General features: G+C 34.6%; 2 protein-coding genes across 31 annotated transcripts in view; one reads left to right on the top strand and one right to left on the bottom strand.

Moving 5' to 3' along the window:
* LOC125678860 (eukaryotic translation initiation factor 4 gamma 3-like) overlaps positions 1-14,413 on the bottom strand; it is a 33,577-nt gene extending 19,164 nt beyond the window's left edge. For 2 of the 16 annotated variants that reach the window (XM_048917625.2, XM_048917632.2), the window contains exons 1-9: positions 14,276-14,413; positions 13,319-13,469; positions 11,366-11,508; positions 9,079-9,119; positions 8,854-8,909; positions 6,702-6,869; positions 5,295-5,471; positions 4,070-4,399; positions 28-646 (exon numbers count right to left, since the gene is read on the bottom strand). In XM_048917625.2, the coding sequence (XP_048773582.2) occupies positions 28-646; positions 4,070-4,399; positions 5,295-5,471; positions 6,702-6,869; positions 8,854-8,909; positions 9,079-9,119; positions 11,366-11,508; positions 13,319-13,345 (1,561 nt within the window). In that variant the 5' untranslated portion in view covers positions 13,346-13,469; positions 14,276-14,413. Of the gene's footprint in view, positions 1-27; positions 647-4,069; positions 4,400-5,294; positions 5,472-6,701; positions 6,870-8,853; positions 8,910-9,078; positions 9,120-10,723; positions 11,101-11,365; positions 11,509-11,644; positions 11,734-13,318; positions 13,470-14,275 lie in introns of those variants that run through there. The other 14 variants (XM_056162670.1, XM_056162677.1, XM_056162690.1 and 11 more) reach the window with 11 other exon arrangements.
* The window catches only part of LOC125678996 (lysosomal amino acid transporter 1 homolog), a 26,905-nt gene continuing 15,216 nt past the window's right edge, over positions 11,659-23,347 (top strand). For 2 of the 15 annotated variants that reach the window (XM_048917908.2, XM_048917849.2), the window contains exons 1-6: positions 11,659-11,789; positions 14,296-14,376; positions 15,294-15,349; positions 15,663-15,885; positions 17,246-17,375; positions 20,686-20,776. In XM_048917908.2, coding sequence (XP_048773865.2) covers positions 15,683-15,885; positions 17,246-17,375; positions 20,686-20,776 — 424 coding nt within the window. In that variant the 5' untranslated portion in view covers positions 11,659-11,789; positions 14,296-14,376; positions 15,294-15,349; positions 15,663-15,682. The other 13 variants (XM_056162732.1, XM_048917855.2, XM_056162720.1 and 10 more) reach the window with 12 other exon arrangements.

The following is a 23,347-nucleotide window of genomic DNA, read 5'->3' as shown; positions in this document are numbered from 1 at the left end:
CATTATCTAAGTGTTACTTGTACATACCAACTGTTTCTTTTACAGGAACATCGACATCTTTAACAGGTGGTTCGGGTTGAACTTCTGTAGAGAGCTCTTCTTTGCTGGCTTTCTCTTCTGGTTGTACATTATCCCCTTCAGTTTTTACCTCAGATGTGATTTGGGACACATTTTCCTCTTGAGAGGCCTCAGATGCTGAGGTTTCCTCTACTACACTACTCGGGGGCACCACATCAGAAGGGGTTTCAGTAGAGTTAGGTAATGAGGGAGGTTCATTTCCTGTGATGGGAACGATTGCCTCACTATTCTCTACAGAAATAGAGTCCTTGGGCTCTGCGAATCCTTCATCTCCATTGGAGTCGGACACACTGTTTGAAAGACTGTGGGGATTACTACTGACTTCTGCCAATTTATCATTTGTTAGCTCTTGTGAAGGGGCACTGTCCACTTGATCACTTATAGGTATTGTCAGATTTTCACTCTCTGCATGGATTTCTGGCACTACAGTAGGAGATGCTGACAATTCCTCTTCGGAGTGTTCTCGCTGAACATCTACCTCTGATGACCTTCCTTCTGATCGTAGTGTGGCAGCCACTTGAGCAGCAAACTGCGCCGCAATATTCCCTTGTACAACCGGAGCAGCAGACTGAAAGTACATCACATCTTTCACTAAAAATTCTTTCTATTATAAAGAAAAAAAGGCCCACAGGCCTTATCGGTCACCTGAATAGTGAAAAAGTATCACTACTTTCATGGGCTATGAAATCTAGAAAAAATTTCCTGTTCTAAATATCCAAGCTAAATTCTAATGTTCAGCAACAGTATAAAACAAGATGTGTTCTTAAAACTTCACTGCCCTCAAAAGTGCATACACTGATGAAAGGCTTTAAATAATAGGTGTATTAGCATTAAAAAAAATCAAAAGATGACTAATTTTGACTCATCTTAAAGTCATAACCCTGGGTTGTGAAATACACCATTTTTTGTACATCCTTTTCTGCTATTCCTAAGTATGCATTTAGATTTTATACAGTATCAGCAAACTTACACATAAATACTATATACTAAGTTTTGGCCCCACCCTGGGGTCAAAACCCTTACTCTGGGGAAAATCAAATTTACAATTTTGGTAAAAGACTACCTGCTGTATCCATTTAGTTTCAATTTAGTATCAAAAGCACTAAAGAAAATGTTATTTAAGTGTGTTACACATAAATACTATATAACAAGTTAGGCCCTGCCCTGGGGTCATAACCCCTACCCCGGGATCATGAAATTTACAAGTTCGGTAGAGGTCTTCCTAATCTACATCACTATGCATTTAGTTTTTCTTACATGTGTGTGGTTCTTGAGAAGAAGATTTTTGAAAATTTGTCATTTTGGGGCAGTTTTTGCCCTGCCTCTAAGGCCCCAGGAGTGCAGGAATCCTGAAATTTACATTTTATGTTCCCCTTGTTCCTAAGATGTTTCATACCAAATTTGAAAAGAATTGGAATGATAGTTATCAAGAAGAAGTTAAAAATGTCTATTGTTCACACACTTAATAACTGACCATTTTGGCCCTACCCCGATACCAAAACCCCTACCCTTGGAATAATCAAATTTACAATTTTGGTGAAGGACTACCTCTTCTTTCTAAATATCTATTTACTTTCAATTTAATATCAATAGCATTAAAGAAGATGTAATTTAAGTGTTTTACACAAACACTATATAACAAGATTTGCCCCGCCCTGGGGTCAGAACCCCTACCCCGGGGATGATGAAATTTACAATTTTGGTAGAGGCCTTCCTGCTCTACATTACTATGCATTTAGTTAGAGAGAGAGAGAGAGAGAGAGAGAGAGAGAGAGAGAGAGAGAGAGAGAGTAGTTTCAAACTGAAACAAAAATCTGTAAATAATGTAATTGTAGCATTAAGTAATATTGATCAATGTGGATAAGCTTGGTTGGTTGACATTCAAAGGGACATAATTACAGAAAAAGTGGGAGCTCATGACCTCTCATGAAATTGATTCGACTGCAAATGGTGAACAAATGGTGAATAGGGGTGAAACGATGCATCGTGATGCAGCCGAATCACGATGTAGTGGTCTCGATTCGATGTTCGATTTATTCGGGGTCTCTTTCGGTTCGAAAATCATAGCACACATTGCTCTTGATAACACGGCTTCTGATTAGCCAATGGAATTGAAAATTGCTGAATCAACATACGAGTAAACTTTGCTGTATCAAAATGGACGCAGTCGAGTTGAAAAATGCACCCCCAATGTATAAATCCTGGGTATGGCGACATTTCGGCTTTAGGACAAGTGATAAGATTGTTGCTCTATGTTAAACGTTTTTACATATGTAGAATTTATTTGCAGAGAGCAATAAATACAAAGAAACATAAAAAATCTTAGCATTATGAAGAATTTGGTACATGCTATTGTATTGAATCGAAACTCATCGAATCAAGACTAATGTATCAAAAAATCGAATCGAGAAGGTACTGTATCGTTTCACCCCTAATGGTGAACCAAACCAAAAAGTACAGGCTCCCCATCTTGATTGATAGTTTATCACATTATGTACAGATGATTTAACTAGATCAAAATCCAGTTTATTTTTCTTTTAACAAATGTTACTTTTACCACATGTTAACCATATGCGAAATATAGGATTGAGTACCATTGAAATAAAATTTGATGCACTTTGGATGCACAAATGAGATTTTCAATTAAAAAAGCAATAATAAGCAGAGTTGTGGAAAACTGCCGGTCATACCGATTAAAAATGCTTGCGACCGGTAAAAACGCCATCAATGTTGGTCCAAATGACAGGCCGGTTTCATTGGTTTTGTTATTTTGTTTCCTGTATGCATCGACGCAATTTTCAGCACAATTATCTTATAAAACTAAAATGCGATCTTGCATAATACCTTTTCCGTAAACGAGATCGAGGCTGATTAAAGCGAAACCAGCATGGCCCTTTACAGCTGGAGCAAAACCAGGTAAAAAAACGTAAACTAACAGATGAAGACAAGGTTAAATAAAAAAGATCTCGACCCACAAACAGAAACACAATTGGACAGAGGGGCGGGAATGGTTGGAATTCGATGGTGTTAAAATGACATGCAGTATTTGCATTGACACTAACAGCACTGTAGGCTGCCAGCTGTGTACCAAAGAACCGCTTACAAAATTTTATTGTCAGCTCAACAAATTACAAGTACTCTTCTTTAACAGATCATGAAAATTCTGTTCTTCACTGAAGAGCTGTGGAGATTTCACTAGCATAGAAATGGAGACTCGAGTAAATGTAATTATGAAGTATAAAGATGTTTAATAAAGTAAATAAATGTTGTGACTTTAGATTTCGGACTGGCTTAAATCACTTCGTACTGGCTTATGTTGCCTTCTTGTCAGTCCGAATGACTGCCTATCTAAAAATGTTTTCCACAACTCTGAATTAAGAAAAAATTGTTTTGAAAAATACAGTAGCAACAACCAAGTAAATGGTACTAGTGACTGAGAAGAAGTGGTACAACACCCCCCACCCCCACGTAAATTTAAACGAGATACTGTGAGCAATGCTCACTAAGATTACATCCCGCTTACCCCAATCTCCCAAAGGGTGTTGGTAATAGGTATAAACTACCTCTTTTCTGAGTGTAAAAAACAAATGGCATGACAAACCGAACCATATTGCTACTTCGATGTCCAGTGCATGTGACCTTTTGACCCCAAAATCGATAGGGAACATCTTCATCCCATGGGTAGTCCATATGTATGATATGGTGACTGTAGGTGGAAAGGATAACGCTTTAGAGCCCGGAAACCATATTGCTACTTCAATGTCCAGTGCGCTTGACCTTTGAACCCCAAAATCGATAGGGAACATCTTCATCCCATTGGTAGTCCATATATATGATATGGTGACGGTAGGTGGAAAGGATAATGCTTTAGAGCCCGGAAACCATTGCGTCTACAGACGGACAACCCGATTCCAGTATACCCCCCCCCCCCTCCCCCACAACTTGTTGCGGGGGGTATAATAAACTAAGAAAGCATATTTTTATTTCTTACCGTATCTGGAGTCCCTCTGGATCCAGAGCCTGGGCCACTTGGTGGGGTGGATCTGTGTGATGACTCTCCTTCCTTACTCTCTTTTGTATGCAGTATTTCATTTGTCAAGTCTTTCCCCGTGTTGGGATCTATAATGCTTAAAGGTTTCTTCACTCGCTTTTCAGATTGTAACGGTGGATTAGATGGTGGGCGATTTGGTTGGGCAGTAAACATCACTGGATTGTTATAGAACTGGGTATTTGTGGGTTGTCCCATCGAAGGGAAATGCATACTTTGCTGATTTCCCATATTAGGGTATTGTGAATTGTTCATCCTTGGAGTCTGTATGTTCTAAATGGAGAAACAAGATTTTTAACATAGCAACTAGAAATTAATTAAAACAGCAAGAGCATGAATTCTGACTAGATTGCTGATCAAATGTTTTTACATGTACTTCAGCAATATTAAAAGAAGAGGCCCATGGGCCACATCGCTCACCTGAGTCACCTTGGCCCTTATCTGAAGACTTTCTATTTATATTTGCATGTAAAACCTTAGTCCCTATTATGGCCCCGCCCCAACCTACCCCTCCTAGAGGCCATGATTTTTGCAAACTTGAATCTACAATGTCAGAAAGCTTTCATGTAAATGTCAACTTCTTTGGCCCAATGGTTCTTGAGAAGATTTTTCAAGATTTTCCCTATATTTGTATGTAAAACTTTGATACCCCGGGGGGCATGATTTGAACAAACTTGAATCTGCATTATGTCAGAAAGCTTTCATGTAAATATAAGCTTTTCTGACTCAGTGGTTCTTGAGAAGATTTTAAAGATTTTTCCTATATATTTGTATGTAAAACTTTGATCCCCTATTGTGGCCCCCATCCAACCCCTGGGGGCCATGATTTGAACAAACTTGAATCTGCATTATGTCAGGAAGCTTTCATGTAAATTTCACCTTTTTTAAATAACCCCACCCTATTTTTGTGATTATCTTCCCTTTAGTGACATGGCCATTCATTTGAACAAACTTGAAAGCCCTTCACCCAAGGATGCTTTGTGGCAAGTTTGGTTGAAATTGGCCTGGCAGTTCTTGAGAAGTAGTCGAAAATGTGAAAAGTTTACGACGCCGACCACAGACAAATTTTGATCAGAAAAGCTCATTTGTTTGCATATAAGCACACCTCTGCAATATTCCAACTCTGTTGTGAGAGAACTAAAACATTCTGAATTAACCGAATATTTACCAAAGGATTAGGCTGCATGATAATTTGTCCAAAGTTTTGCCCTGTCATACTAGGGGCCATTATCTGGTACGTCATGCTTTGCTGTGTGTACTGCTGTGGATTTTGTTGCTGTGGCATCTGTGCATATTGGTTGCTAGCCATCACATTACCTGGTGGCGCACTCTGTCTGAAGAAAGGCTACAAAACAAAAATGCAACTGATGAACAAACTATGAAAATTTATGCTCCTCATATATTAGCAAGGTTTTAACTTTGCACTTGCCCTCTCGCTTAAAGCGAGTAAAATTGAAATCTAGCTAGGCTCCCACAAGACAAGTACATAATACTTCCGTGGTTATATATTGGGTTTGGTATTCTGATAATAAATGTTGAATAGACGTGTATATTTCGAGGCATAACTTAATGTATTTGCAAAAACAGAAGAAATGGCAAAGCAGGTAGGGTTCACAGATGCTTTTTTCATAGACTTCGTAAGCTATGCTATTCAATAAGACTTAATCTTCCGCAGTCTACAGTAATTGTTTGGGCCAAAATGCCACCGATATTTTTGTTTCCCCTTACAAAAATTAGCTATTTTCCCCCAATTATATATATATATATATATATATGTTTTTTCCAATTTCAAAACTAAGGAAATTAGGCCATTTTAAACAAAAAGTTACCGTATATTGCTGACAAAGAGTATATACGTTTTTTTCTTCAGTTTAATTCTTCAAACCACTGCACATGCAAAAGGTTTTGTAAAGAATGTGTAACACAATGGAGGTATCAATATAAGCAGACATGCACCATAGTATTATAGTTTCTAGATACACATTAAGCCATATTGTTGACACTTCATCGTATGTATGTAGTTATGAGACTGTACGACCTATCATAAATTATTTCACCTGTTTTAACCCAAATAATTTGATTTTAAATCGATGTTTACAAATAACCGCGTCACTCTGCCATTTCAAGTGACAGTCACGTGACCAGTTCAAACTTTCAGATCATCGGTGGTCTTATCTGTGTAAAGCTGTGTATTTTGTTATAACAGTACCGTACCTTAAGTTTAATAGAAATAAAAATATCAAGTACCTCTTAGTAATTCGTTGTTTTACGCTCATTCAGCCTTAAAACTAGACATTTGCGTATGAGTTAATACATCATGTTGGGATTCCCCTGACGCGCGTGGGTCTATTTATAGACGTCTATTATGGGATGATTTAAATATGTAGCCACTATATTTACTTTCTAAATAATATTCGTACTGTTTTCTTTTACATGCAAATGTTTTCAAGCATGTAATTAAGGGAAAGTTAATAACTTTATAAAGTAATTAATCTGTTTCCCCCATTTGCAGTGTTAATACTGGTATTTCAGATTATTACACAAGTATCATACATGTCCAACTACAGTCACTTACCACGGAACCTTGGGGTCTCATACTCTGTTGTTGCTGATACATAGCGGATTGTTGTACCAGCCCAGCACTATGTGCTGGAAGTCTAGGGGGCACTTGAGCCTGTTTGTTTAGTTCATGAGTGTACACTGCACTCTGTCCTTGCGGTTGAGGTGGAGGTATATTAAAAGGCTGCGAAAAAAAAAATCAGCTGATGGATGTGTACAAATTATATCTATATACAGGTATATATTCAGGGTCTGCAGTCTTCACCAAAACATTTAAAACTTGCTGGCCAGTCGGACCAGTGAACTGTATGAATTTACTGGCCCACAGTGAAATTTACTGGCCCCCTAATTTTCATATGTTTATCACATACATTATGGAATGCATTGTAAAATTGTACAATTAATTTACTGAAACTATTGTTATTACTCGTATTCATATCCACCTCAAGACATCCTTTCTGTCGATACCAGAAAAACAAAACCGTACATGGTATTCTCTCTTCGCCCGCAAAGACTACAAATTCACGTATTTTTCACAAACATGAAAACAGCCCGAGTGCACCTTAGGAAGTAGCCTTATAAACTATAGAAATTGCATAAAATCAGAGACAACTGCAATTGACGAAGTTCATTTTAATTGGAAATGCAATAAAGCAGCAATTACCGGTGTGCGGTGCGATACAGGATGCGGCTATCTTGAAAATTACAAGTACAGTTATCGTTCTTTACAAATAAACTACGATGTCCAAACACTTACTTTATGTGCTATTTTTTTCATTTAATTTTGATGGTAAATTTAAGCAAACAAGATGTTTAGAATATCTAAATCCAACATCATATTTAATGTGACTTACAAAAAGTCTACAAGCCCATCGGACTTCTTGATTTTTTATTTTCACTGACCCGACCGTAAAATTCACTAGCCTCGGTCTTCAGACCACCGAGTTTTCACGAAGACTGGGTTTGACATTTACTATTTTTAACACTAGACCAGTTGGGCTACTTCAAATTTTTACGACCTGACCTTACATCCACTAGCCCTGACCAACTGTACAGAAAAAAGTGATAGTTTCTCCATATTTAACTACTTACTTCGAATGACAACAATAAGTTTGAACCAATCCTTATTTGATTGTCTCAAAAATGTCTCCAAAAAATCTTCAAACACATTTTCTGTATCTTTAAATTCTACCTGGCACGGAAATTCTTTAATCCATTTAGAATAAAATGACCTCAACTGGTTTTTAAAATTTCTATTTCATAAGCCCAGCTTTGTTTCTTTGAATATACAGAGACATTCCTGCACATATGTCAACACCGATGACCATTTACAACATCATTTATTAATTTGATAAACACTTTCTTATATTTAATTCAAACAAGAGATGTTTGCAAAACTCATATGCCCCCCATGGTGCAAAAATTAAAAAGGATTATACACACACACATCATTTAATTGAGAGTAGTATCATCAATTCAAAATATTGAGCAGACAATATCTTCCTATGTCAAGAGTGGATTGACCATGTGACCTAAAAATCAATAGGGGTCATCAACTCCTGAAGATGTACCAGTGTACCAAGTTTGATGTCTGTCAAGCAAAGGGTTCTCAAGATATTGAACGGACAGTATATTCTTATGTCCAATTTGACCCTTGACTTTTCACCATGTGACCTTAAAATAATTAGTAGTCATCTTCTCCTGAAGATGTACTAGTGTACCAAGTTTGATGTCTGTCAAGCAAAGGGTTCTCAAGATATTGAGCGGACAGTATATTCCGATGTACAGTTTAACCCTTGACCTTTGACCGACCGACAGGTGCAAAACAATATGCCCCCTCTTTTTCAAAGGGGGGCATAATAAACTGGTTTTAAAATGAAAACGAATTCGATTTATATCTATCTATCCGAAATATAACACCCATCATCGAGCAGATGTTGTAAAACATCACTTCCGATCACGACTTATATATTAGCACTAAAAATAGAGATTATGTCATCATGCGGTTCAAAATTGCTCGCAAACTCTTTAGTTATTTTCTTAGTTTAAGAATTTTACCCGACCGGACCTATCATTTAGTAGACTATCAGTCAGACGTGCCTTAGTGTCAAACCCTGATATTCAAAAGAGAGTACAAACCTGAAACTAAATTTCCATCTAAAACCTACCTGTTTTATCAAAGGTTGTTGATGTTGAGAGTAGAACTGGACTTCTTCTGGAACTCCTGGTATTGAAAAAAATATTCAAAATTGGTTTAATTTTTCCATGTAGTATAACATAGATCTTGATTTAATTCATTTATTTTCACGAAAAAGTATTTCCCACTGAAAACCATAAATGGATGAAAAGCAAAACGATAAGAGATTTCTGTATCTTTAATCCCTTGAACTTACTACCAGTGAACTGTGGGGGAGTCTGGCCTCTTTGGTGAGGTCTAGTTATATGTTAAGGAACAAAGTGAAATTCAAGTCTACATACACTGATAAGCACATAACAGGTTCAACATCACTGAAATACATTAAAAGAACTAGGTGGAACATCAACCCTCTAGTTCCAAAATTAAGACAGTAAAAAAATTACCCACCCACCCCTGAAGTTGGTGACTCTACACATTTTCTTTAAAAAAAATTGTATGAAAAAAAATAAAGAAAAAAACCTGCTTATACAGTTATACTTCAGACAAGTAAAAAAAAATTACTTGCAAAAATAGCAATTATTGGCCATTTGAAAGAAAATGGTGGAATTTTCTGAAGTGTCTGATGCTGTACATCATAATTTCATATTTAACTGCCAAAAAAATATTTAATTTTATGTATCTTATTTACTTAAAATAAAAAAAATAAAAAGAATTCATCATCTTCAATATACACACTCAAAATCAGTTATATCAGAATATTGTTGTACCTCAGTCTTTTTGCAAATATCTTCTGAACCATGTGAACAATATGTTTTAAAATTATCAAAGTAAAAAAAAAAAAAAATACATAAGATACCAAACCTGAAGTGCATGCACATTGTCCCATTTCTATTAATAACTTGTTTAACATATTATTGTCAGTACACTGGGCCATTAATCATAGGGGACTTGTCATGTGGCAACATTCACAGCACTAGACTTAAGATAGACTATGAATGGATACATACAAGATTTTATCTACACTGTACCTATGTCACACATGCAAATGTTGAAATACATTTTTGGGGTCATGATACATATCAGTAATTTAAAAAAATGTCAAGGTGACTACTTCACCATGCATTCTTAAAATCTTTATTACATTTTAAATTGATTTATGTTTAGAGTTTCTTTTTTTGGTTTGAGCTAGATGCATGATAATAACTTCAACATCTGCATATGCAAGTACTTTCACCCCTCAGTAGTAATGGCTTCCTGTTGTGCATACACAATACAGAGCACCTCTGGTACAGAAGGTGAATCTGCATACTCAGCATGTTGTCGACTGGATAATATTACATTAGGTATGATGATATGAATAATAAAACTATAATAGAATTTTGTTGCCAACATCTGTAGAAAAGACAAGTCCCATGCATAATCAGGCACTGGGATCCACAAAACTATGCCAAATTGTCAAACATAATTATTCTGAGAACTATCTTTCAACATTCCCACATCTTTTCATCAATAATTTTCAATGTGTAACAAATCCAGTGACTTTTCTGTCAATTTGATTGCTATAGAGCATATCATTCATAAATATAGTGAGGTTTTCAGCTTGATGTCTCATACAATACAATAATGATATACCATACACTACCCACTGTGGAACTATGACTCACTGTCACACACTTTGTCAACAAAATTCAGAAATATTTAAATAATCACTGTTGTTCATGGTACTTCCTATCAAAACTTTTCTATTTTCTCTATAGAAACATACATATGACATCTTATACTACCATGGAAGTGCTTTTCAGATTCTATATTTACCAACAATGAATTCTTCATGATGTTAAATATAGATCTACCTATTTGTATTAAAAACAAAGCTTTAAATTTCTTAATTTCAACCATACCTTCACAAAATTTCTTCCACTGATAGTTGGTGAACATAATTCAAAGTAGAAACATTGTCCCATCAATCAAATAAGTACACAAATTCCTTCATCAACCACATACCATGACAATGGGCATTGTATCATATGGCCATGACAAGCTGTATTACGCATGCACCAAAACTGCGCTTTCCTGTAAAATTTCGGTCCACGTGTTCTAAATTTTGCTTTCAAATCCAAACAATATAATAACAGAAAAATGCAAATACACGCTTATTTTCGCAACCCAGAAAGAACAACAATTGTTATTGCGTGCCAAAATCAAGTACAACCGCATGAATTCCTTTCCATGCCGAGAACACGTTCGTGAAATGTGATCGCAGCCTGTCACGACCCCGCCTACAAAATCATGCTTCGGTAGAAAATGACAGAAATAAACAATTTTCTGTAAATGAAAACCCGTAAATCCTTCTATATCTCAACTTATTAGAAAGAAAACAGTCTTCAAAATATGCATATTTTACGTTTCATGACGAATAAGTTTTTTGCTATGGTGATTTTACAGTTCCGTTTCTACCCGGCATCTGGTCCCCTGTTGTGTACATTTTAAAGAGGAAAAGTATGCAATTTTCTCCCCAAATAAAATGGAATTTAAAAGGATACGTTATGGATCTTTGCTGGGGATGTCCTTGATGATGTCCTGAATTCGGTGACTTTACCTTCCGTTCATTCATTTCAACGTAACTTTGCAATGATGGAGTCCTTGGGAAAGGACCGTTTGGGGGCTTGTTTCCAAGCTCTATCTCCTATAAGGGTGGAAGATAATATATGACAATGAAAGATTCATGGTTCATCTTCATACTTACATATCAAATTTTAGATTAACTCCATAATAACTAGAAGATGGACTGAGATTGTATATAAACACTAAAAAATGGCTACCTCACTTAGGTCTGCAAGGAGACGGCTGTTCGGTCATTTCCGGGAAACCGAACAATTACGAAGAAAAGGGTCAAAGGTCATGACGAAACAATCACAACATCACCTGACATCTTAGCTGTACATATTAGTTTATTGTACACGAAAGGTAAACTGTAACAATCATATAATACCTGTTCCATTTTATTAATACTAACATCAGTTTACATTTTGTTTTTTATGTAGTGGGTAGACTAAAATACGCAAAATCCAGGGTATTGCATGCAAGACGTTCTCAAATAAGCTTCGTTTATAAATGTTTTTGGTGAATGGGGTGTGATTGGGTGGACGGGATCTCGGAATCAGTCTCTCTATTCCGTATCCGGGCTATCCCCCTCTCTTAATCTTCGTTGCTATCCTCTCCCCCCCCCCCCTTCCCTTTTTCCTCTCTTCATCCATCCTGATCCTCCCTTTCTGACTTATCTCGCCTGATCACTCCCTCATTTTTCTCCCCTCCCCCTCTCGCCCGTTTACCCTGTCCACATCATGTCAATACTAATCTGCTAATCATTTCACCCAGTTTAACTTGCATTGGTGCATTAATCTGTATACCCTAGCTTATACTGAAAGACAACATACTCATTCTGTACTCGAGAATTAAAGGATATTTTTTCACTTATCAGTTGCAAGTCCACGGGTCATCAAGATTGCATTCATCATTTTTAAAAAATATATACATTTGGTGGTACAATTATTATTTTTTGGTGATTCTACCATCATTTTACAAACAAAGCTAGTATTAAACTAAACAGTAAGGGTCAGGTTGAAATTAATGTCATGTGAATAGTCATTTTGATGTCGATATTGATAAACACTGATTAATAGCCATAATTAATGTTATTCTTAAAAACAGTCCATTTTAGGAAAACCATATTGAAGATGTCAATGATACATAGGAAATTTGGTAGGATAAGGGCCATTACATAATACATGCAGGTATACCCATTTGGAGATATCATCATGAACAAAAAACTGTAGATAATTATTTAGTAAACCTATTTTAAATCATATTCATCTTAAAATAATTATCATGCAGTTTTAACATCTAAAACATTACAATTTCATAAGAAGTCACAAAGTTAATGAAAATTTCAATTTTCCTTATTTTGGGCCAAAAATTTACAAATTTGCAGAATATATTATTCAAAAAATGATAATAGTTCACATGCAGTTACTAATATATGCCCTACCTCTTGAACTTGCATATTTTGCACAGTACTGTGTCAATCAGCTATAATTTTCGTATGATAATGGTATATAGGCAGAAGTATATACTCCATGTATTATCCAAAACAAAATGTAATACTATGTAAAATTTTGAAAACAAATCTGCCAATCTTTACCTGAAACCCTTGAGTTACTCAAATCTTTAATTGACACTAGCTCTTGTGGCTTCTGCCCCTTAATTACTTTCCTGAACTTAAAATGAAAGTGAAAATGAGTGCCACATATGACCCTTTTTCTACCTTTTTTTTGGGGTAATTCTGCCAAACAAGGACACATTTCTTAAATACTGTATAGTGAAAAATTATCTCTTAATTTGTATAGCAATTAAGTTTTAGATTGAGTTCTGAAGAAAAGAATTAATCGATGAACTTGAAACTTTTATTAAATTTATAAGATAATTAATTTTCTTACGTGCATGTTCAAGCCTCTCAGATGCATTGTAGCTGGTCCAGGTCAACACATTTAACACCAAAGATCAGTTTTTATGATGATTTGGTCAGATTGACTCACAATAGTCATAACTAAGAGTTATCCGAGAGGTAGATGAGACTAATATTTCCCCCTGAAGAATGAGGTGGAAAAGATGTTACAAGCTAGTATATATGATATATGTAATTAAAATTATTTTAAAAAGTATCACATCAATGACAGTTTTCATATAAACTCTCTAATTAATGGATGTGATCTCAAAGAGAGATATTTATTTAATGACTTGTAGTATTAAACATCAACTCATTTAGTTTTTTTTAAATTACATGTATGATGTCCTACTGTATTCAATTTACATAAAACTATTTATACTAGTAAATGTTTCATTTCTCAATGGTCTTTCTGGATCAAGCAAAAAATTCATGATAAGAAAACTTCTCTGTTTTGATAAAAAGGACACTTGATTTTATAAAAGTAAGTATTATTTTTTTTCAATTGGATTATTGATATAAGTCTTTTATCTGAGAGATTTAATAATTCATCATAGCTAGTACAGTCACGCTGTTATATAGTTCCCAAAATAATAAATCAGTTAATCTATTTGCAGATCTATTTCTTTTCTGTGAACATGAATAAACATATATGTTGAAACTTATACAATGAAATTGTTTGTTTTGGTTTTTTTTATTATTACATATTTTATATGTACTATTTTCAGAGATTATTTAAATCCAGGCTTGAGTTTAGTATGATTGTGAACATATAAACTTCCTGAATTAGGTTATTTTGGCACATTATCCAGTATCTCGGATATTTAAGGAGTATTATGAAATATAAAGAGTGTTGATAACAATAGATATATATCGGTACTATAACAGATTGATTATGCCGATAGTTCTAACTGAATGGGTAAGATTGAAATCTTTAATAACATCTTACCTTTGTTTTTTTCACATCAGGAAGGAAAGTTCATTCAGAATATACAGTTATTGTTCCCAGGAGGGTCTGAAACTCATTAGACAAACAGGAAGTGATCTGCAGTGGGTAACATTGATTTAGCTGCTATATATGTTGTACCCGGTGAGCTGTGCACTTGTATGGTGAACAGGTATTTCCAGAAATCACTTCCAAAACAAAAGTAATGTGCACATTCAATTAAATGTCAATTATCTGGAGCATAGTTGAAAGTCCTGTTTTCATTCAAAAATACCTAGAGCACATTTGACAACTTTGAGGTGTGAGGCTAAATGGTTTGTTAATATTTCCTTTGGTTAAATTAACTTGACAAAACATATTTGTCCTTAGGTCACATGTAGTTTTGGACACTGTAAGCTATTTTCTTTCAAGTTTTATTTCATAATAAATCAAGATATTGTCACTTGGGGAGAATAGATAAAAGATAAATCTTAAAGCAATTTATGCATAATTTAAATCTGACAGTCTGTTACTTCAATTGCATGTTTTTATGCAGATAAGCATCAGTAACCAGTTTGAACATTTAATCTCATTTCCAAGCAAATTCAATGTTTGTACAAACAAAAAGAATCAGGTGTGTAAGGAATTTATACAGATTAATTATTTTTAGCTCAAAACACAAAACTGACAAATTACCAATGTATTGCCTGTAATATACTTATGTTGTTTTAATACAAAGCCCTGACATTTAAGCTTAATGACATGAAACCATGTGAATTACAAATCATGAATATAAAGAAAATATTTCTAGGTTGTCTCTATTATGAGGTATGGTAGAAACAGTTAAAAGATAGGGAGGTCATTTCTGGGGATGATGAAAATTACCCCCCATTATGCTTCCATTTCTTTATATACCCCATATGGTGCAAACAACATAGATATTTTTTCTCTCTCCATAATTATAACACCTGGTTATGAACACATGGATGTAAATTCTTTAAGCAGGATCTACCCTGTTCTAATATCAGTCAATGTTTTTCAGATCACAGCTTGCTGTCTATATATACCTGTGCTAAATCTTTACCAGGTTTCTCCCAGGTAAGACATTTCACCTCAACTTGCAGTGCTACTAATCTACAGAAAGCCAATATTCTTCATAGCATATTATAACAAATTGAACATGCATAATAATTACAACAAAGCTGAAAATAAACAGCCAGTTCTTACAAAGTTATCTAGCAGGCGTAAATACAATAGTATTTATACAATAGAAAAGGAGAATGACAGTACATTAGAGATTTAAAGATTACATGTTATAGACTGTTCTCAGTGATATAATATAATATTTGTCTCCCTCCCCTACCCACCACCCATTTTCTGTTCAGAACTGCCATTTTTTTTTTTTAACCAGGTATATATCCCAGCTGAGGAATGCCTGTTGGGCTTTTCCCCATCGGGGAAGCACACTACTATGGACTGACTGACGACGCCAGCAACGTGACCTCCACGAACTGTAGTTCTGGAATACAGTGGATCTACAAAGTCCTGGGAGACTGTGTGGAGGATCCCAAAGGAATCTCCTCCGTGGCCCTTGGGCTAGCATCCATTTTTGCCTGGATGGTTGTTAGCATTCCGTAAGTGGGACGGAATGTGCAATTTACATGCACACTATGAATTGAATTTCATAAAACTGAAAATGACACTGTCTCATTTAGGTTAGAGTTTGATTGACACCAAGAATGTTTAATGTTTTCTTATATCTACTTAGAATTTAGTTTACCATTGAAAGTTTTCTTTGAGTAATATGTTATGAATGATAATATGAAGGAAAATTAGTCCAATACATTATTGGTATATATATTTTTTAAGCCATTTTATTGAATGACTTTGCCCAAAAGTACAAGAGAGTTGTGGTCTGTCTGTATACTTAATTCATATTTTTCAACTGTTTGATATGAAATGACTATTCTTGCAGGTTTTCACTTAGGAAACATTCATCACAAACTTGGACAATCTTTATATTCACACTATATGGACTTGTATTTCCAGCACACACAATTATACGATTGAAAACTTGCTTAACCAAAGCTACATTCTGTTTTCTGAAAGAAAACTATTCACAAAAATGAATCAAAATTGAGGAACTGCAGAACTTAACTCCATTTACTCCAAATGACTGTAAACATCAGAGATAAATAATATATATGAAACTGTGTTGGACATGATTCTCTTTATGAAATAAAAGAGAGTCTAGTCTTAATTTAAAGCTTTTAAAATTTTGAGTTTTATGGGGGCTCAGAAAGGCTGTTATCATACTCAGTCCTTTCTTTAAAATTTTCCTCCTGAAAAATCACAAGAATTCAATTTGTCAAAATGCAAGAGTCATTCTGTAGTGTAAAATCAAACACTATAGAAGTGAAAGTCACAGGTCTTTCAGACATGACCTTAAAAGTGGAAGTCCTAGGTCACATTAGGGTTAGCATGAACCTAATTCACTGCTACAGCCTTGAGTGATATACATGAGTTGAAATTTTGACACTTCACCTAAAACTAGTGACATTTCAACATGAGTGAAAAATTCTTGAATGAGACATACCATAATAGAAACAAAAACACCATCTTTTTTCATGAATAGTTACTGCCCTCAACAACTCTCGTGTCATGCTCTTGTCACAAAAATTAGGAAATATTTTTACAAAACAGTAAGATTTTATAATGGTGTTTCAGTGGTCCACTCAGTTCAGATCATTTTGTAGACCTTTGACTTTACTATTGAACTCTGTAGATGTTGTTAAGAACTGAAAATTTACGGCACAGTATTTATGAATAAATATAATGTTTTAACCAAGGTAAAGTTTGTAACAATAACAGTGAATTATTATATGGTTGATTATTTTGATAATTATCATAATGACAGTATGAAATAATTATTGATTAAGTGCCAAATTTTCTTCTCCTTGTGGATTAGAAATAATTAGTTATTTTAATTAATAGTCAGATGGTAAAGAATTGTCGAAATATTGCTGGTGTAGAGGGGATCTCAATATTGCTGATTCTCCAATGGACACTGGGAGACGCCACAAATTTAGTGGGAGCCATTCTTACGAATCAGTTACCTCTGCAGGTAAGAGGACTGGGTCGATCAACATCTCACTAAAATTTATTTCGTTTGTACATTCATGTGTACCCTAGTGATGCTTTTCTTCCATGAACCAATGCACTACACCTACATCAAGGCATGTCATTCTATTTCGGCATTTTAATTTCAATGTTCCTTTCTTAATCACATCATGATGAGGCAAAGCAACAATTAATGATCACTTTTCTCATCATCTCTCTGTCCATTTGCCATGTGTAATTGCAAGAACTTTAATGCCCGGGTGACAAATGTTCCTTAAGATTATCTAGTCTACCATAAAGCATATTTAGAATTGTGGAAATTTCAAAATTGTTTAATGACGTGTATCTCACAACTATGATGTTATTTATGAAATCCAAATTAATTCTGGTGTTTTGATTATGTAAATCTAATGTATATTTTCATTACATGATATGTACTTGGTTTTTTGTGTGTGATTCTAAGTGTATGATAAGGTATTAACTTGTCTGTATAGCTTCATTTCGACCTCACACACTAAGAGCTTTTATCTGTGATTTTTCAAAAGTTGAATTGGATAAATCATGTTAGAATTTAGGTCATTTTTACATTTGGGTGAATAAGAACTGTAGACAGTTGATATTTTTGTCTGTAATTAGCTTACTGGTGGGGTAGATGTTGATACTTATCAAGTTTCTACTGGAAGAAATGTTACAAAGTATTATGAAATCCCAATAGGATTTTCTATGGCATGCTAGATTTGCTTAATAGGTTATGTAATTTATCACTGTTGGTATAGGGGTACATGGTAATTGCTTTACCTGAGCTATATCTTAAGCTCCACCAATGATATCATGTTATAATTGTTAGAGTTTCTTACACAAAATTGTGTTTGTTGTTTTACTGAGATTTTTAAGAATTCTCTGTAGAAAGTGAAACTTCTTGAGACAGGCAAGCATGCCTTGTTTCCTAAAATAGAACATGGCAGTCCAACACTATACCTGGGTAACCCCCTTTTGTATAAGTTAATAAAAGTCTTTCATCCATGCATGCTGGTGTGTAACTTGATACTGGACCATTTCATTTCATTTATTCACTTAAACCATATACAATGGTACATGAGGTACATAGATATAATTTCATGATTATGTAAACAGTATTACCAAAGTTACAAGTATATAAATAATACTTGCACATTATATGTTCATTAGCACAAAGAAAAAGGTGGGGGCATAATGCATACAAAGAGATCGGACATTTGATAAATATACGTTAGAGAGGACAACGGACTAACCCTTGGATTTTAGAAATCAATATACAAATATTTTTTTTAATGTTTTAAAGTTTGATGTTGTCATTAATATTCTCTAAATTTCAGTGAATTTGGTACATGACAAACTTCTTCTGTATAAGACTACAGGTTTAAGGTTCTCATCTGAAAGACATTTGATGTTACAGGAACTAGTCAAGATACCTATTTTACAAGCCCCAGGTTTGACTCTGGGATTGACCTTGGCTTTCATCACTCAGAGTAAAGACAATAATGAAATTGCACACATATACAATTAACACATAATAGGTAAAAATACATTAATGGATGCAATTATTCAGAATTGGATATTCTATATAAATACTACATGAAAGGGGGGTGGGGAGTACAATTTATAGGCATTGAATAGCAAAACATGAAGTGTTTTCACTTCATATTTTAATTAAATAATCTTCATTTAAACATCATTTACATGTAGTTTTGGATATACACTAATCATTCCAAATTGATGGAGAGAGAGAGAGAGAGACTATTGAGCAAGATTTAAAAAGATAAGACATGCACTGCATGTGACAGATGTGATTTGATATTTACCTGGGTCACAATACCTTCTGGACATATGTCACACCTGGATAACTTTGTTAGTTACAATCAAACCTAATTTGGTACCTAGTTCACACCTCAAACAAAGGGTTTTTCTTAAAGCCACAGGACCTGGTATTTACAGAGTCTGGGGCCATGCTTCATGACACCTGCCATTGTGTGGCTCATTATCAAGATAATAATTCATAATGACTGGAAAATTGTTTTGGGGTATTTAGATCATGAAGGACTTTATTTTGGATAGGAATGAGTAATTTGCACTGATTATTTGGTTTTTTATTTGGCATTACTAGACCTTACATGAAAATATCACCATGACCCTTTACTTGATCAAAAATTATGCTTGAAGTTATCACAAAGATAAAATCAGGAAAAAATTATGTGTATATCTTATTGATTAAACTTTTATTAAAGAAACATCTCAAAATAAGAACAGACCAATAAAGAGAAAATCCAAGGAATCTGAAAATCAATACATATCCTTAATTCCTCCTTGCCTTATGACTCTGCAATGTCAGAAATAGAGACATCTCCAGGAACAGTTAACAGTTTTAAAGTGATCTGATAGGATGAGAGGTTTGAGATTTCTAGAACTATCCCATGACTACCACACATTCATTGCCACTTACTTCTGTGTTGGAATGTCTGAATCATTCATTAGAATCTATAGGTTGAGAAATAAATTATCCATATCGAAAATGCCAAACTCTTGATGTCTTCATTCATCTTGATTCATAGAGACACTATATTTAGCAATTATGTCTAATATGACAGTCGTTGAAAAGTACTCAGTATCCAGAAGAACTGTGCACAGGTAAACAGGCCTGAAAGCAGGGGTAACTATATAATTTATCAATCACAATTAAAGAAATATGGGGATTTACTTTTGGGGGAAAATGTTTCTGGTCTGGACTATATTTACAAATAAAAAGGAATATAAAAGTTAAAAGCTATCCTTGCTTATAAATACTTAAAAGGTTGATAAACGCTTTACTCACCCAATTTAACTCGATCAGGACAAAATCCCAAGATGCTCGTAAATGGTTTACCAACCTATATGTACCTAGATGAATGATTAGTATAGTATTTTGAGCTCTCTAGCATGCAATAGAAAATCTCAGTAATTCACTGTAAGTCAATTAAAATTGTTACTTAATTCCAGCATGTTAAATGAAATATTAGGTATTAATCATACTGTGGTATATGTATCAATTTAAGTCTTAGTTTGAAAGATTTTTTTGATGAGCAAACTTACATTGGAGTGGGGTTGACATATTAGTTTGCCTTGGCCACCTCTAATGTTTGCATGGTTAATACAATTCATTTTAGATATATATCTACACTTAATCCTCGTTAATCTGGACAATTTGTTCATCCATATTCTGATAAATGAAGCATCTGGATAACTTTATCATGATGAGGATAACTGGATGAGGCCTGATTTCATATACATGTTTATTTCAGATCTACCTTGCCATATACTTTGTGTTTGCTGACCTCATTCTATTTTCTCAGTATCTCTATTACCAAATATGGAAGAGAAAACAGGCCAACCGTAAGTACACAAAGGTCAATTTCATTTTACTGTTATGAATTATGTACTATGAAAGGTGAAGATAACGAACAGTGATCAACCTCATAACTCCTATAAGCAATACAAAATAGAGTTGGGCAAACACGGACCCCTTGACACACCAGAGGTAGGATCAGGTGCCTACAATCAAATTAGAAATCTATTTCTGTCTATTCAGTTGTGACTGTATTTTGTAGATCTTTTTTTTTTTTTTGGTATGACATACATTTTAAATGTGTAATAAATCATTGACAACTTCATAAAAATCACTGTGCAATTGGTCACCTTGCAATTGATTTGTCTGATTATGTTTGTGAATGTAAGCTGAATGTATAAAGAAGTGAGTTGCCAGCCTTTCAGATGAGATTTTTTACAGAGGTCCCTAATGCCACAGCAGGCATTGGCATGATAAGAAGCCTTGCTGCTATAGCCCAGAGTGCCAGACATATAGGTCAAAACTTGCAGCACTTCACCTACAGCTGGAGACAATTCAATATTCATGAAGTGTTCTCAGATGGATGTCAAACAGACAAAACACTAAAAAACAAATTGTGATAGATCTGAAAATCAAAAGGGGTCTTTCTCTACCTTAATCCATATACATATGTATGAGAATTTTTTCAAGGAAACTTAGTTTTCCCATACAATAGAAAGTGCTAATAGATGGACATCCAGAGTGATTACAATAGGGCACCCACTACATGTATATGTACAGTGTATATACAAATATTTTTATTGTATGTAAATGCTTTTAAAATTATTCTTGGTCGTTTCATGTTCATTCTAATATCATGTTTATATTTTGCTAATATTCTTATGGTTTTTTTTAACTTAGTTATTGTACTTTCAACTTTTAAAGTTGCCAATGAATAAATATCTATCTATCTATATGACAAAGCAATGCGCCAGTTTCAAGATTAGAGCTCTCCTGTGTCGGAGGTGCTTTTAGTGGAACTTTGAATGCTGATGCAGGGAAAAGTGGACCTACAGTCCATGAGGAAGACAATAAAATGTAATATAAAGCGCCCTCTCTTTAAATATGTGAATGTAGGAAATACGAAATACTATCAAAAGAAATGTTTTACTAAAATGGAATCATAAAAGCAATGTCATATTTGCAACTAATCCCATGGATATGATAAGTACGTTTCAACATCCAAATAATGTGATATGATAAGAATTCTTTATTTCTAATTACTCCCCCAAATGCTTATCATTTACTTAGTTTGTGTATCAGTCAAATTCATTATTCTAGTAATGAAACTGTGTATGAGAAACTTGCTGAGCACAGTCACTTACGCAGATATGAATATTTGTCCCACTCCCGTGTGTAAACAATTTGTTTTGCGCCTTACTATGTATGAAAGTTCTCCAAATGGAAATAACTCGGACGTATCTTGAAACTGGCATATTGATTTGTTCTCAATACCTGAATTACACCTTCATCAGTGAAGTAAAACAAATCCTTTAGAATGAATTCCCCATGCATCAGATGCAGATCGCTTATATTGTCCATTTATAAACTCTTCTCAAACGTTGTCTAGGTGTTTGATGCTTGACAAATTCACCCTACTGATGTACTGGTGTTTTATCACAGTAAAAAATAGATACCGACATATTCATCATTCCATAGAAGATAAAATGATAACCCTGCACATCATTTGTATTTGCAGAAAAGCTTTAAACAAATAAAAGATACATGTATAAAATCATTAAAAAATATAGGAATGTTTACAATATGACACAGACATAATACCCATACAAGGTGGAGTGACTGAGAACAATTTTAGTAATTCATGAACAGGAAGTGACAGTTCCATCAACAAATGCTCCACATAAGCTGTGACTGTCACGGGTCCTCGGAGATGACCTTAAAATCGGATGTCCTGTGTCACAGTAGGTGTGGCACGCTTAAGAACCCTCACTTAATTGCTGTGACACAGGGACTCAGTTTTTAAGGTCTCGTCAGAAGGACCGCCCCATTTATAGTTGCCTCTTATGACTAGCAAGGGGTACTGAGGACTATTCTAACCTGGATCCCCACTTTGGGATCTGAACTTTTTTTTAATTGCAGTTTTGTAATATGATGTAGTGTATAATTTTCCATATCTTATTTTCTGTGGTAAGAGTCACGTAAGTGTCTAGCATCATTGGTTTTTTTAATGTGTTAGCCATTTTGGTCAAATTTTGCTCTTTATTTGGTTAGTTTTGATTTTTGTGTGTTAAGCAATCTATTGAATATAATTCATAAAATTCAGTTAAACTGTCACTTGGATCATGCATTTGGAGGAGGAGGTTATTAAATTCTATACATATTGTAAGTCTTGTAGAAAGTTACTTTCATTAAACTTTTTAAAGCTGGAATATTGAATTTCTATGTGATTTCCTTTTTGCTGTGTGCTGTTCGTCTATCAAGTGGCACAAATAGGGTGGTGGCCAGAGATAGCAATAAAGGGTATGTTAATTTCACACATGTTTTCTGGTTTATTAGCATAAAAGTGATCAGTACCGGTACTTGAGGTGCTAGTTACTCTGGTTAGGGTTGTTATTACA

Source organism: Ostrea edulis, chromosome 1 (genome assembly GCF_947568905.1).
Source record: "Ostrea edulis chromosome 1, xbOstEdul1.1, whole genome shotgun sequence".
NCBI lineage: Eukaryota > Metazoa > Mollusca > Bivalvia > Ostreida > Ostreidae > Ostrea > Ostrea edulis.
This window is presented reverse-complemented; position numbering and strand designations above follow the sequence as displayed.